At 34.1% G+C, this 15,260-nt stretch overlaps 1 protein-coding gene across 1 annotated transcript; it reads left to right on the top strand.

Moving 5' to 3' along the window:
- Positions 1-1,769: 1,769 nt before the first annotated feature.
- Positions 1,770-15,260, top strand: LOC128681373 (uncharacterized). Its single transcript, XM_053765200.2, has 3 exons — positions 1,770-1,882; positions 2,124-2,196; positions 14,696-15,260. Exons 1-3 carry the CDS (start codon positions 1,815-1,817, stop codon positions 14,810-14,812), a joined length of 258 nt encoding a protein of 85 aa, XP_053621175.1. The 5' UTR covers positions 1,770-1,814; the 3' UTR covers positions 14,813-15,260.

Here is a 15,260-nt window from a genome sequence, read left to right as displayed (position 1 = left end):
AATCACTAGCCACATAAACTCTCCTCTCTCATATCCGAATAATGCCGGGCTATAAAGTTGACAGACTGAAAGATAACCTTAAAATTTTAAACATTCTAACAGCTGCCCGCTATATATCGCTTAGTCGCCTCGTACGTCATGCGTGGGACCAGGATATGGAGTGGTAAAATAGGTAGCGCGGATTTACAAGCAACAACCTAAACTGATGTAGGTACTCAAAAGTAATAATATTCCTCTTCCATATTGAGAGATAACAAGTCGCATAAAGCCATCTGAATTGACTTTACGACTACCGCCAATAGGAGCAGTTGTCTCATAACACTAGTCATTGAAATAGACTACCAATGCGCAGGTTTTCTTAGCAAAGAGCTTACTCTTTGCTTGTCTATGAAAAATACTGTACATGTGGAAGTACTTTGCACACGACTAGGAATAAAACTAAAAAACCTAATAAGAAACGTTTAAACACGTAGCAAGTTACTAACGTCCACATGCTGTCTCTTTTTCCCAAATGGTGTCCGTATCGTGTAAAAAAAGAAAGTGTGGACGCAATATTGTATGTCGTGCTACGTGTTTTATGTTTCACGGTATCTTTTGATTACAGGCGGACACCATGTCCTAACCACTGGATCACCACCTCTTAAACCTATAGTAGGGCAATACAATAATTCAGTACCTACCTGTGTACAGTACATAGTATACCAACATCACAGTAGCAGTGTACTCAATCAGGTACCTGCTCATTTTACTATTTACGGCATGTAAATGATCTCAAATAATCCATACTGACAAACAATACATAAATGTTTTTTTGTTTATGCCTCACGCCGCCTGTCATTTTCAACCAAGCAAGTTTTAATGTTGACAAAAAATATAATTGTTTTCAATAGGGGTTGTCTCGATTTCCGCCGAATATTTTTCCGAAACTTTCAGAATACAGATGGAATGAAAACTTTTATCCGCTACCTGCCTAATAACAATTTAAAATTCAGTAAACTGTAGAAAGTGAAAATTCTAGACTTTGTAATGTCGTTTCAATCATCTACCTATAAGAAACAGAAATGCGTTTATATAATAATAAATACACGAGAAGAAACGGGACAGGATGCTAATACTAATATATCCTAATATACCCTCATTATGTGCCCAATTCTTCAACGCTCATTCTGCTTTGTATAAAATCACAGAATTGTACGATATGTTCCCATGAATTTGTATAAAAAACTTTATCTTATTTGGTTACTTATGACTTATCTGTATTTCTATTTCTGGGGAGTTTTTTCACGTAATTCTTATTAATATTATTGGGTGCCTACATACATAAGTCACATAGTTTGAATCAAAATAAAAATTGTGATTTAAATTAAAATGCGATCATGCAAAACTAAAAAATATTGAATGGATGGAACGCATCTTTAGTGTTTTTATGTTGGCTAAATTAGTTTTTAGTGTTGCCTTAGTAGGAATAAGTCCCCAAAATATGGTAAAATCACAGTTAAAGGAGATCTTAAAGTAAGTGTGCGACTCGTGCGACGCAACTTTTTTGATTTTTTATTATCTGATTTGTGAATTTTAATGCCATCTAGTGCGATTGAAGAAACACCAAAGTTAGATTACCTTATCATGTTACCAAAAATAATGTAGTAAATAAAATTTTAAGATGATGTTCACTTAAATTCAACCACTCACAATTTTGAGAACGAGATAGAAAGTTTGACCTATGTTGACTAAATTATCTGTTTATTTCCTTAAAGTCAGTCATAATCAATGAAAATGTTGAAATCTTTAACTTATATTCTGGCAACATTTTTTAAATGTCAAAATTCAATACATCAGTCGAGAATTTTCTTACTCTTTCATTCGCGGTAGTCAGCGGGTGCAAGTATGTAATTTTTTTTAAATCTAAATAAAAAGTCCTTTCAATTAAAATTAAATTATAAAGTCTAATTTTAGTATTTCTGAAAAATCTGTAATTTAGTAACATAGTTTTAGTGCGGTGTTCTTAAAAGTATTTGCTTTGACTTATAGGTTATGTAAAGGCTCTGAAATTTTGTGAAAATAATTTTTCAGTGTTGTATTTTGAGATTATTCGTGTGTTTCTGATTGAGCTGTTTCTTTTGCAGCACACATACTGGTTCGGACAGGATGAGAACCACACAAATTGCCCAGTATGCACTAAGACTCACATATTCGCAGGTAAGTAATATTCTTCACGTTATTTTCGAACTCCAAAAAGATCTCGACCACAGTGTTTTTGTCTAAATGCTAATATGAGGCAGATTTCTGTGTAATGTGTGGGGTCGGAAATCTTTGGAATTGTTCATATTTTTTTTATAATAAATTAAAGAATTAATAATAGATAAGTACAATCAATGAGCGCAAAGCATCACCGATATACTAACCTAATATTTACATAGGTAGCTTTTTTAACGAGAGTGGTACATCTCATTTTATTTTATTTTTGTATCAACCCTGCCACCACATGGTCAAAGTTAATTTAAAATTAATGTCCTAACAGCATCACCACATGTGAGTTAATTCATAATACTATACATTTTTTTTTATATACTATTTGACAGTGTAGGTAATTTGTTATACTATTAAAAAAATGCCAGAAATGGCATGTTGGGAACCAACACAAATCAACACTGTGTTAAATGAGTTTTATTCGATGTTTCTTCTGATCAGTGGACATGAAAAAGTTCTTGTGAAGATCAAATTTCTGAATAAATCATTTGATGTCTTTTAGTTAGATTATTTCAGCTAATAAAGGCTTCAACTGAAAATCAGTGTATTGCCCTTTGAGTAATAATATCACTATTGTACCCTCTTTGAATCGCTACAGAACACACATCAATTCATTTGTATATTAAGGATATTCTTTTTGTTTTTTGTATGTTGTGTGTGCCATACACATGTAGTAATTTAAATAAATATATTTCTATTCTATTCAACACAACACATAATAATAACTAGGTTTTGCTCACAACTTTGTAACTGTAGAAATTCTGGGACAATCTTAGTGTGGGAAACAACCCCAAGTAACATACATGCGATGCTTTTATGTGTTATGCATTGGCTAGTTTACATAGCCATTATATTAATTTTGACATGTTGATAATAACATTTTTTATTCAAGTCAACTATTTTAAAAATAACACATTCAAATCAACTGCAAATTTAATAATGTTATGTTTTGCAAGTTTCAGTATGTCTTGTAATTCAGCATGCCTGAAACTTCCTTCATCATTCCACTACAAATGAACAAAAAAACAATCACTCGACTGTGTAGTATTGTTGTGTAAATGTAAAAACATAAATGTTTTTTTTTTACTGTTTCTTAAACAATACTTTACATTGAAACATATAAGTGAAAAATATTCTGAATATCACTATTACTGCTTCAGAACAGGACCACTCCATATCATGGATGTCATATAAAACACCTAAGGGACACAACAATGGCAGCTGATAAAGCTACAAAAGCATTCCCAAGAAAGTTTGGTTTGACTGGCAGTTGGCTGGTTGTAAAATCGCAGTTGAATCTTCTAAAATATTTTTGGTTTATTTTTTACGCTGACCACTGGTTTGGCGGCGTCACAGCCCCGTGGTTAAGAGAGTCTTCGACTAAAATAATAGTAACATTAAAAATTTAATAGTCACAGGTACATTCTTGTACACTATGCTTCATACTTATTATCTATCTAGGTACACATAGTTGTTACATCTTGAACGTAAAATATGAGGCAAACGTGTTTAAACACTAATAGTTTACTAATTATACACGCTTGATTAGTATACTTTATGGTCTTAAAAATATTCCATGGACTGTAGGGTAGATGCAGTCCGGGGCAGTGGTCCGACTGCTCCGTCCAACTAGTTGGACCACGGGCCTTAATGAGGGCCGTTGTCCAACTTTAAAAATCTCTTCGTTTAAATATTTAAGTAAAGGTTTAACACAACTTTGACATTATATATCTTTTACACACGTAAAAATCTTAGTGCATTACCAAATTTGTTGTCAATAAAAATCTGAATTTTTTTTTTATTAATTTTTTTTTTATTGCGGCCAGCCCCAGCTTTACACGGGTGCAATATTATGCATTAAACCTTCCTCTTTAATCACTCTATCTATTAAAAAAATCGCATCTAAACATACATAGGGATAGACAGCGGGAAGTGACTTTGTTTTATACTGTGTAATGAATGAATAATTTTTTTTATTTTCTTCTATTATATGTAATAGTAGCTTTTCTGTCAATCAAGATATAATTTTATGATCTTTCTTTTCGAGTGTGTTGTCATATTTTATTAGAGACTAAAGGTATCTGATATGACTTAAGACTACCTACCGCGTCTGGTGGCAATTTTACTGGTGATGCCATATCTCCACTTGACTGCAGGTTGTTGCAATTGTTGATTGCGATACCTACTAGGAACTTTGTATTTCTTCTCAACATCATTCATCTTATAATTGTTTGTTATTGTTGTCTATTTGCTAATGTCCTTGTTATTGTTATGAATGGTTCTTATATTGGGATTATTTAGATTGACTGTATTTTAAGATGTGAACACTTTGCGAAGTTCTCATTTTCGAGAAGAGCTCATTCTGCGTCAAGTCCTCATTTTGCGAAATGAGCTGGTTGATGAATGTCGATTGTTGATGTATTTCTATTGTCTCTATTACAACAAATACTAAAATACAGAATAAAATGAATATCAAAGGGGATACAACAAACGTGATTTTTGGTCATTTTTATACATACACAACCGTGACCCGTTCTGGCTACGCTCGGGTAAAACTATAGTAAAATATGCACCTAAACCTTCTTCAGAATTCACACTATCTATTGGTGAACTCGGCCCGGTAGTGTATCGCGTCCATACAGACAGAGAGACGCGAAGGGTCCCCTTTACGCGAGCCCAAGTCGCACTTGATCGGTTTTATTTTAATCTCTTTCTATAACATCGAGGATTTAAAACGTGTGAATGCAATGCACCAGGGCAGATGCAACGACACGTGCGGGAGTCAACGTGTCTGCTAATCTGATTTGCTCAGTACGATTGAGTATGTAAAGTGCCCTTTCTTACTAGTCCTGGAATGTAAACAATCTTCACAGTACTTGTTGTTGAAAATATATCAAATATTAGTTCAAACGTATACATTATAAAGTAAATGTTAACCACTAAAATATTTTCCTGGAAAGTCTTATTTTAATTTATTTTTATTGCCTCGCGACCAGGCGCAATCCCATCTAGGACTAGTTGGGTTTGCTCCCGATTTTTTGGGAAAAATCTGAGAGAACTCTGAGCAAACCCACCTCCACTCAAAAAAACGTAAATTATCACTTTATCTGGAAATATTTTCCTTACTTTTTATTATAACATCTATCAGCTCGTGCGTGGGAAGTGACCACCGTCTAACCCCACTATCGATGGGTCGCGGTCCTGAAGTAACTATCTTTATGTTACAGAGGTCTGCTACAAGGTTATCAACTTGACTACTAACCAGGTACATCTTATGGACTCCTTCCTTATGGAAAATATTACGTAATAACTTACCTGATTTCTGGTGTGCCAATCGGCATTTCTTCTCGGCAGTAGTCGATCCGAAATGCCAGTAGTTTGTTGTTTTTTTCAGAAATCTATCAGCGATAAACTCAAAAACGTCTGCACGAATTTTCATGAGGGTTTCACCAATACCCGAGCGAAGCCGGTACGGACCGCTAGTACAATTTAAAATGTGACTTGAAAATATGTCTGTGAAAAGATGGGTTTGCCCCCAGTATTTAGTTCAAAAAGTCCAGCGCAAGCTCGTCGGTTTGAACTGGGTTTATTTTGGAATGGATTTGCGACCGGCGGTTGGTCAATCCTGGACGTAAACCCATCTATGCTCCCGACACATGGTGCAACTGCAATGTCCAACTGGTTCAAGACTCAAAAAATGTAGTCGTATCTCGTAAACTCCCAAAATAACTGAAGGTCAGTAGAACGTCGGAAGGCACCTGATTTAATTTCCCTGTTCCGTCAACGTGCTATGATAGTATGAGAGCTAACTACAACTATACGCTGCAATGTAATTACACATATCATTTACAGGACGACCTTCATCAGTACTCGTTTTCAAATGGTATGACATTGTACCTCTATGTGACTACAATAAGTCTGTGACTACATAGTATAAAACAAAGTAGCACTCCGCGTCTCTCTGTTTCTTCTTTTAAATTACGCAACGGATTTTAATGCAGTTTTCACTGACATTTTAACAAATAATTCCCGACATTTTAACAAATGTTCCCGTCCGAATCCAGGCCAGGTCGCGAGTTGACTATATAAAATAAACGATATGACTCCACACAGCCAGCATTTCGTCATTTACTTAGTGAAAATAGGTGGAGTAACCTAGATTTCCGTTAGGTGGGATATCGTTATCAATTCTCTGATGATGGCGACAGGGGCAAAAGGCTGATGCCACGCCTTTGGCTATCTTGAATAAAATCTGAAACCAATGTTACACACTCGATAAGATTTCTGACCGTTATCAGTGAACCAATTATGCAATAAAAATTATTCATTCATTCAAAGGCGCCTCTGCCCGGTATTTTTAAATGGAATTTTGCTTAAGACGACAGGATTCATGATTTTTTTTAAAAACGAAAACTGTAGTGATACTCTTATGTTTGTATATTTATGATACCTAAACGTAGGCTCTTTTTCTGTTCCACCCATTCTCAATATACATAACCACGACAAAACCATACTCAAAAACATCTGTTTTGCAAACGTTTAATTGACGCAAACAATGTCTTTTCCATAGCAAGTTGATCAAATATTCGTAAAATCTTCGACGTCACAGCGCTGCAGCGCGTCCGGTTCCTCGGACACTGGTTTATTTTCAATTCTGGCAACTTTCTAGAATACTTTGTTATCGATTATTTTTAAAACATTCACCGTTATGTTTGTGACCTACTCGTACCTATAATAGTTTTGGTTTATGATTCAACATGCAAAGTAGTTTTAAATATTGTATGCGCATTTGGTATATCTGGATCAAAAAGCAAATTTTTAATTTGTATAACCAGTCTTTGTATTTGCCTGTCATCTACATCGTTTTCTATATATAACACGTTTCTAGACATCCTTGGTTGAGTGACCACGCATCGTTCATAGGAATTATTAGTTAGGTAATCATAAACTACGCCTAGAATTTCTGAACTCTGAGTTATCTTTAAACCAGTTCGATATCTAGATAGTAGGATGTCTAAAAATGTGGTTCTTAACGCCATTTGTGTACGATTCTTCTGCGTGTGATGTCAGCATTTAAAAACTCTTTATTCTTATGCCTTCGTCAATTCAGTATATAAAATCGTCATCAAATTAGACTGTCGTGAATTCGTGATGCGATTTGGTTAGTGCAATCAATTGGCTTTTATAAACAACATAGTATATAATTTTACTAGAAGGCGTCATGTTGTTGCCAATTCATTTACTATTTCATTATTACGTTTGATATTAATTTTCTTGTCGCTATAATAACTATAAGACTGTTTGTCTTTTGATTGCACTTTTTCCGTTAAATGGTAATTATTGAACTTATTTAGTTAATTACTGAATTATCAAACAGCACATAAGATGCTACATTAAATTTTCTGGACCTGATATGTGTACCACGGGTAAAAGTAACTTAGGGGTTGATTTTAGTAACGATTATTTCTTTAATCTGCTACTCTAAAACTATTTAGATTAACATTAAAAATACATACAAAAAACCCCTTATATGCATATAAGATATCCTCTACATTATTCAGAGTTAACGTTAAGGCACTCCAACTTCCCAATATTCATCACTAAAAAGTTTTATTATCATTGTCTTGTTATCTTTTAGCATATAGGTACATATATATTTTTAGACATACTACTGCGCAGGAAAACTACGCATGTTCGGCTTCGGCACAGGCGTACGTTATGACGCCTGCAGATAAATTCTGATTGAGCGATGTGACGCTATCGCTGGTCAGCGGTCGATACTCCAAAAAGGATCCGTCAAGGATACTTTCCCTTTGGCCAAAATTGGCAAAAAATTTAAGTCATGTTCTTGACCAATTTGTTCAATAGTAGCGACGCCCTCACCGAACCGTAATCGTAATATGTATTTTTCTTCTGATATGAATTTTCATTCGACTTGAAGTGCTTGAATATATTTTCCTGAAAAGAATAAAAAAATAGTTTATTATTATAGAGAGCCTGGCCATCGTGAACCTAAATTTTCAAACCCTACAATGAAAAAGACTGTTTAAATATGACTTGTGACTGTTGAAATATGTCAAATGTCATTGTCAAAAGAATTCCGTAGCGCTTCGTGAAAGGGAGAATTTTGAGACAATTAATAACAAAGACTTTAAATAAATAGTTATTTTTCAAGAATAATGGTTAGTTGTCCATTTTATCCTCAGTTTTAAAATAGCCCATCCTTATCATTTTAGCACCTTTATTTCAGTCATTAGTCTCTGAATAAGGGCCCGATTATCATGCAATCGAAGATCACTTAATTAATTTTCTCCAAATTTCCTGATGGTTTTAAAACAAATTTACAAACGAAAATGTTCGATAGATCGATTCCTTTCGCCCGAACTTTTTGACAGTGTTTTTTTTTTGCAAATTGCGGAAACAGTAGACCTTCAGAAAATGAGAGAATACTGATGAAGTGAACCTCGATTGCGTGAGATTAGTAATTTTGCGGGTCCCAGATTAGTAATTTTGCAACTTCAGTCATTTTGGTCCTAACGTTTCGGAAGGATCTTATCTCATCTCCATTTTAATAATAGATGATCTTGAAAGCAATCTTGCTCAATCACAATTAAGGTTATTAACCCAACACAATTTATGTAATGTTTTAGACAATGACTCATACGTGATAGATGTCCCCTTTAATGTGGTTTATCTTAGATATGATACGTGTATTCGTTGGTATTAGTTTATCTTTTCTGTTTTTGTTGTCTCCCATGTCTTCCCATTTGATGCATTGTACTGAGGACTTTTCCCTCGCATCTGATGCATCAACTAATGAAGGTTATACGTTCTGATGTTTGTTTATTTTGTAAATTCTCACAGTTTCAGATCTCTCATCCTCAGGGAATGTGTCTGATGATTATTTCATTGATTCATTCATTACTCTTAATTTGAATGTCCTCAGGCATTTTCCCGCGATTCACTTTATGACCTTATTGACTGTTGATCTCTGATTACTGCAGTTGGTAGTGTTGATCTGTACTTGCAATAAGTGAACTTGGACATTGTTCAGCTTTATACCACTGTCACTGCCTATGTAATAATCTAATCCATAGATTTTATAAAGCTATCGAAAAAAGGAATTCCAGTGAACAGTTTCCAATAGGTATAAGTAGTTCGCGCTATATAGATATACATGATAAGATAGATGAAATTTAGACAAAATGTTATATTTTAACATATCGTCTCTGAGAAAGATACTAAATGAAAGAAATTTACAAATTTTATAAAACAGTTTACAAAAATACACCATTTAATAAAAGGAATATTGTGTTCAGTTTTTAGTTACTAGTACTAAATTAGTCATACCCAAACAATTGTCCACGTAAGAATTACATTATCATCCGCAAACAAAAACATTAACATAGCATCAATCAAACCCAAAACACGTAAAATGGTATATTTTTGAACAATTTCACGTAATTTTGTCGTTGTCTAATAAACATGTCTCTTTATTTTGGACTGGCGCCACCATCGGCTTAGTGTGTGTGTATACGTTCGACCTTCGGCTGTTTCGAATAGTTTCAACACTTTATGCTATGCTAAATATAGTCTTTTATTCATTTCGTCACTAATTTTTGCAAGAATTTGAGTTCTTCTGTTTCTGCACGTTGACTCGTGTTAGTTAACAATACATCTTATACATTTCTTTTTTTAAAATAGTTTATAGCGTTTAGGTAGAAATCTATTTTAATTTTAGACATTTCAATAATTTTCCTCTAAATTTGGAACGTTCGATGTTTCTGTTTAAAAATTCCCATTGAAAAATATCAAATACCATACGATAGTTTGGCAAAGGGATAAAGAAAGAAAACATTTGAATTTAATACTTAAACTAAAATATATTTTTATAAGAATAATAATAATAATAGATGAAATGTATGCAAGCTTTGGTATAATAAATGAAAATAATCCTTATCGCTAGTTAGCAGTGCAAAGTCTAGACAAAGTAGATTCAACTCCAATGATTGCTACATTTATCTTTATAGTTAGTAACACCCGTGTGGTAACTACTGATAATGCCATAAATAATTTAGTTCCGGATGATTTTGTTATGTAAAATGGAAAGATTAGAATCCCAGGTGGACGGTCGAAGAGAATATTGCAATAGATTGATTACAAGGAGGAAATACATCAAAGATTGGCGAATAGGAATAGGAATTGTTTAGTGAAAGAGACAACGATAAAGCAACGGTGGGAATTGGCTACACACATACACAAGTGAGAAAATGATAAATTAATATTTTTTTAGAACCAAATCAAAGACTTTAAATAAATAGCTTCTTATCATAATGAGACAATTGCAATAAATTCATATGTTCTAGAAAAATGAAATCGGCTGGAGAGAACATCAATCGATAACCGCAGGCGCCACGCGGACATGTCATTGATAAACTATATCATAACGCACATTATCAAATCTCATAAAAATTCGCCCGCCCAAATTCGTAACTATGGCCGTGTATTGTATTGAACACATCAAGCCAGCAATGTGCTTTTGCATTCTGCCAGGAGAAAGAAAGAAAAATGTTTATTTGCCATAAATTATAAAACATTTACATCACATTAAGTACACAAAAATCATATCAAATAGATTAAGGCAAATTGGTGTCCCGCTCAGCATGATGTCAGTCAGGAGCCAGCGTCCATATAATCTAAATATTGCTACATCCATGACGATAAACTTAAACGTAATGACAAATACGTGACAAGCAATTGACTTGACGTTATTTATGATTTATTCAGCCAGGAAATTAGGAAGTGCTTCGTAAAGTTGAATGCATGTGTCACCCATTGGATCATTACACACAAGTTTACTTCAAAAAATCCATTTTTGAAAAATCATGAATCATGGATTAAAGTGGACATAAAAGTGGTAAAAGATCCATCAATGAATCTTCAAGATGGGTTTTAGTGGACGTAGGGCATTCAAAGACAACATCAAATGTTTACTCCACGCACCCTTTGGCGCCGTGACTAGTGACTGAATGTGGTGTACTATTTAAAGATTGAGTACATGGCCAAGTGACAGTTACATAAGGAGATTTTGTTTGATATTTAGCGCTTGTTGTAGTCTAGACTAAACCATTGTCACTACTTGCATAGTGAAGTTTATGGAAGTTTCCTTTCATTACATAGGTAACTGATGAATGTTGAAAACGATCACAGGAACCTGTACATATATATGTACATCTAATATTCCACATGCCGCGACGTCTTTTTTAGAAATTGGTTTGGAAATTTAGAAATTGTTACAATATTTTTAACATTGCTATGCGTATATGGTTTGATGACATAAAGGATTGGACTGAACTTATATACAACCAACTTAAAATAGCGGCTTTGGCCGCGAGGGTTTCCGTATGCTGACCTCCAAACTTCAATTCGAATTTGGCACCCCATGATGGTGATGATGATGCGTATATATTATGAGTAGGATATAATAGGATTTTTTCGATGTTATAATGTTTGTTTTATATAATCTTTAGTAGCATGCATCGGCATTTTCTACTAAACAAACTTATACTAAAACTAAATTAAAATCTTACAAGACTAGTTCTTAACCAGGAACCAATTCGCGCCTACCTAAAGTTCATTAGTTAGCCTTGATTCGGCGCGTGTCTGATAAAATGTATTTCGCAACACTAGGTCAATACCCGCATTACGTATCTAATCAGAAAATTTTCTCTAGAAAAATTCTTTGTTACGTCATGGATCGGTTTGATAAAAATCTGTTATCGGCTTTATAGTTTTTACTCAAGCATTATGCTAGTATTAAAATGAATTGTTGAAGGTATCCGATATGCTTACATATTATAAAAAGAAGTCCTGTATGCGCTAGATAAACTTAAAAATTACTGGACGGATTTTTGTACGTTATCTACCAATAGGAAGTTCCGGCAAAACCGAAATGAGTTACTATAGTGCTCACAGAAGTCAGATTCACATACATTTATTGTAATGTGACTTACTTAGTTTGTTAGCTCAGCCAAACCAGAAAATTTAACCATATATATATATATATATATATATAACATATTATAGCATCACCGGGTATGTGATAAAAAATCCGCCTCGAAGGACCACTGTAAGATGATCACCAAACGGATGTTATCTTCCATTCAATAATTCGCATTGTCTCGAATTGTCATTGAAAATGTATGAAACGATCAATTTCTTTGCATTAAAGTTTTTTCATCGTTATTGGAGAAATTTGTTATGGAATATCTTGCAGAAGTAATAGAACTTGTATCGGTACGTACGCGTTAATGTTTATGGTTATGTTATGTAATTTTTTCGTCTGGTCACGCGATATTTAAAGATAATTTTGTGCTTCTTATAAGGATTTCACGAAGTTTTCCTTTTTAATCAAACATTAAATCCTACTAATTCAAATTTTAAATTACACACACAATACTTACATCCCATTTTATTAGGTACTGCACCCTCCTTTTATATTTAAAAGATTCTTCATCAGGTATATAAATGTTTTGGCTGTGTATATAATATAAAAAAGAAATATTTGTTAGACATCACCGCTCTTTCACTTCGGAGTTGATAAAATTCGTAGTTTTTTATAGTGTGATAAGGATGGATCCTTATCACACATTGAGGTCAGACAGGATTCGCAGACGGCTGATAATAGTTGGTATAAATGTTTAAATGCGCATACGAATAAATAAGTAGGTCGCTCGAATATCGTCAATAATCAAGTGCTTTATCGGCCCTAGAAATAGACTTGGAATCTTGGCGCCATCTTAGCGCCCTACGCAATAATATTTTTAATTGACTATTTTAAAGTATTCATATTTTGAGAAGTGCTAATTTTGCGCCTCATATTGTCGTTCTTGCTGAACTAAATCCATGTAATAGCCAAATAGTTTAGTTAACAATGCCAATGAAATTGAATTGCCAATGTTGATATATCTCACGGAAGTATTGTTTTACATTGCCCATAGAATGTCGTGCTTAATAAACTGCAATTACGTAAAAAAATTGTCAGGTTTTTATGAACAAAATATAAGAGTACGGAGTTTGTTGACACACAGTTAGATTCTGCTTCTGCCCAGTCGCTCGAAACTAGAACTACTTCCAATTCCAACAAAATCCGAACAGATGGCAGCCCTACTACGAGTATACTCGGGGACGATATAATGTATGCACATGTGACTACTATAAAACCCTATTTAGCTTACTAGCACTCGAGCAGTCTCAGTCACGCGCCGGCAGTCATGGCAATATGCCATACAGAAATAACTAGAATGAAAACAACGCTTCATACAGTCCATTGTGAAATTCAAGGATGTCTATGCCCTGAATCATTCTAGGTGTTTTCTAACTCTTCTAGTTTGTCTGGTAATAGCCATCGGAAATAGTTGTGTGATCGTTTAAACACTACAAAGCATAAGAGCGAGGCACAGGTCACAGAGAAAATTGTGTAGAATGATAAATTTCAATATCTTTAAGAATTTGAATATCTGTGAAACATAGGTGTAATAGCCAGTACGACAATCGAACTAATTAATGAATGAAATTAAATCTTCCTATTTTGGCAGTAAGATTTTTTTCTCATTATTTCGATCGTGGAACTAGTACTAATATATTATCATTTGTTCGACCGTCTAACAAAAAATAATTTGTATATGTCGCTGCCATCTCATTAAATCAGCCATTAATTGGAAGGCTAGCCTGTTCATTAAACGCCGGCATTCATACATACTGAAAGAATTTAGCGCGGTCCTCATCATTGTCATAATTTTATTAAACAATTATTAAAAATATTCACATTTCTAAACGTCGGAAAACACACATTTAGTTTTAAATATTGGCACCGCCTTGCAAATACAAAAATAGCTCAAAATAATTGAATATTGTGATTCACACGACCGTCAACCCACTAGTCTATTCCTGTTTTGCGAAAACAACTTTATTTTAACGAGACCATAAAAATAGCAGATATGTTTATGCACAAACGTAATCGATAAATAGTTGGTTTTCTTTTTGCGATGGTAAAGTTAAAAACACATTCAATACATTGTTTGTTCTATTTAAAATTTTTCCTCAAAATTTAGACGTTGTTCATGAAAATACGGGTCTTTTTATGGTCTTCTGTAATACTGAAACTATAATGGACATTTCCGTCGATAATCACGAGTTCACGCCTCATTGCTCAGTCGTGCTGCGTTGCGACGACGCAGGACGTAGCTATAGGTTAGATTATATAGGTTTTGATACTGACATACGTCTAAACTTCATACAATATCTGTGTTGTCTGTCGACTGACGCCAAAATGACGGAACAATGACTCTTATCCGTATTTTCATTAACAAAATAAAAACAATTTCCATCCCGTACTAAAAATATTTTACTAGAAACAAGTCGATCATATTTTTTTTCTCTATTCCAGCCAGCGAGTCGTGAGAAGATGATGTCTCGATCTGCGCTGGCGCTCGCCGCTATTGGTCTAGGACTTTCCACCTTCAGCGTCCGTCAAATGATCCTCCACCAGTCGAGACGAATCTAGATCCATTAAACGTTCTAGAAAGCTCTAGAATCAACCAAAGTCTCGATCAGCATACATGAAGATAAAATAAAGCTAATCTTTCATGTATCATCTCCATTCTTCCAGGCGTCGAAAATATTATCGAGCGTTCAAATTTGGAACAACGCCGGCAATGCATTTGACGCCCAACGTATTATTTTTAAAGTGTTTTAAATTTATTGTCGTAGAAAAATTGTAAAGACATTTCTTAAGTACCTACTTATGTGAAAAAAGAATAATTTATTTTTTAAATAATGTGTGTGTAGTAGTTTAGTAATTGCCCACCTGTCAAACGGATTTCTTTAGATAAGTTTTAAGTATTGTGTGGGTGATTTTTAAGTTACAGTTAGCATGAAAGATTGTGTGAGATCCAACGACCGTCTGTATTGTGATGGAAAAACCAAATAAACGTTACATTAAAAATTGCCAA

Source organism: Plodia interpunctella, chromosome 27 (genome assembly GCF_027563975.2).
Source record: "Plodia interpunctella isolate USDA-ARS_2022_Savannah chromosome 27, ilPloInte3.2, whole genome shotgun sequence".
NCBI lineage: Eukaryota > Metazoa > Arthropoda > Insecta > Lepidoptera > Pyralidae > Plodia > Plodia interpunctella.
The sequence above is the reverse complement of the archived record's forward strand: the minus strand, read 5'-3'. Positions and strand labels throughout refer to the sequence as shown.

Bases quoted from the DNA above. Each gene is read 5' to 3' on its own strand.
- LOC128681373 (XM_053765200.2), top strand. From the start codon at position 1,815: ATGTCAAAATTCAATACATCAGTCGAGAATTTTCTTACTCTTTCATTC. The intron at 1,883-2,123 runs GTATGTAATTTT...TTTCTTTTGCAG, and splicing joins GCGGTAGTCAGCGGGTGCAA to CACACATACTGGTTCGGACA. The intron at 2,197-14,695 runs GTAAGTAATATT...TCTCTATTCCAG, and splicing joins TAAGACTCACATATTCGCAG to CCAGCGAGTCGTGAGAAGAT.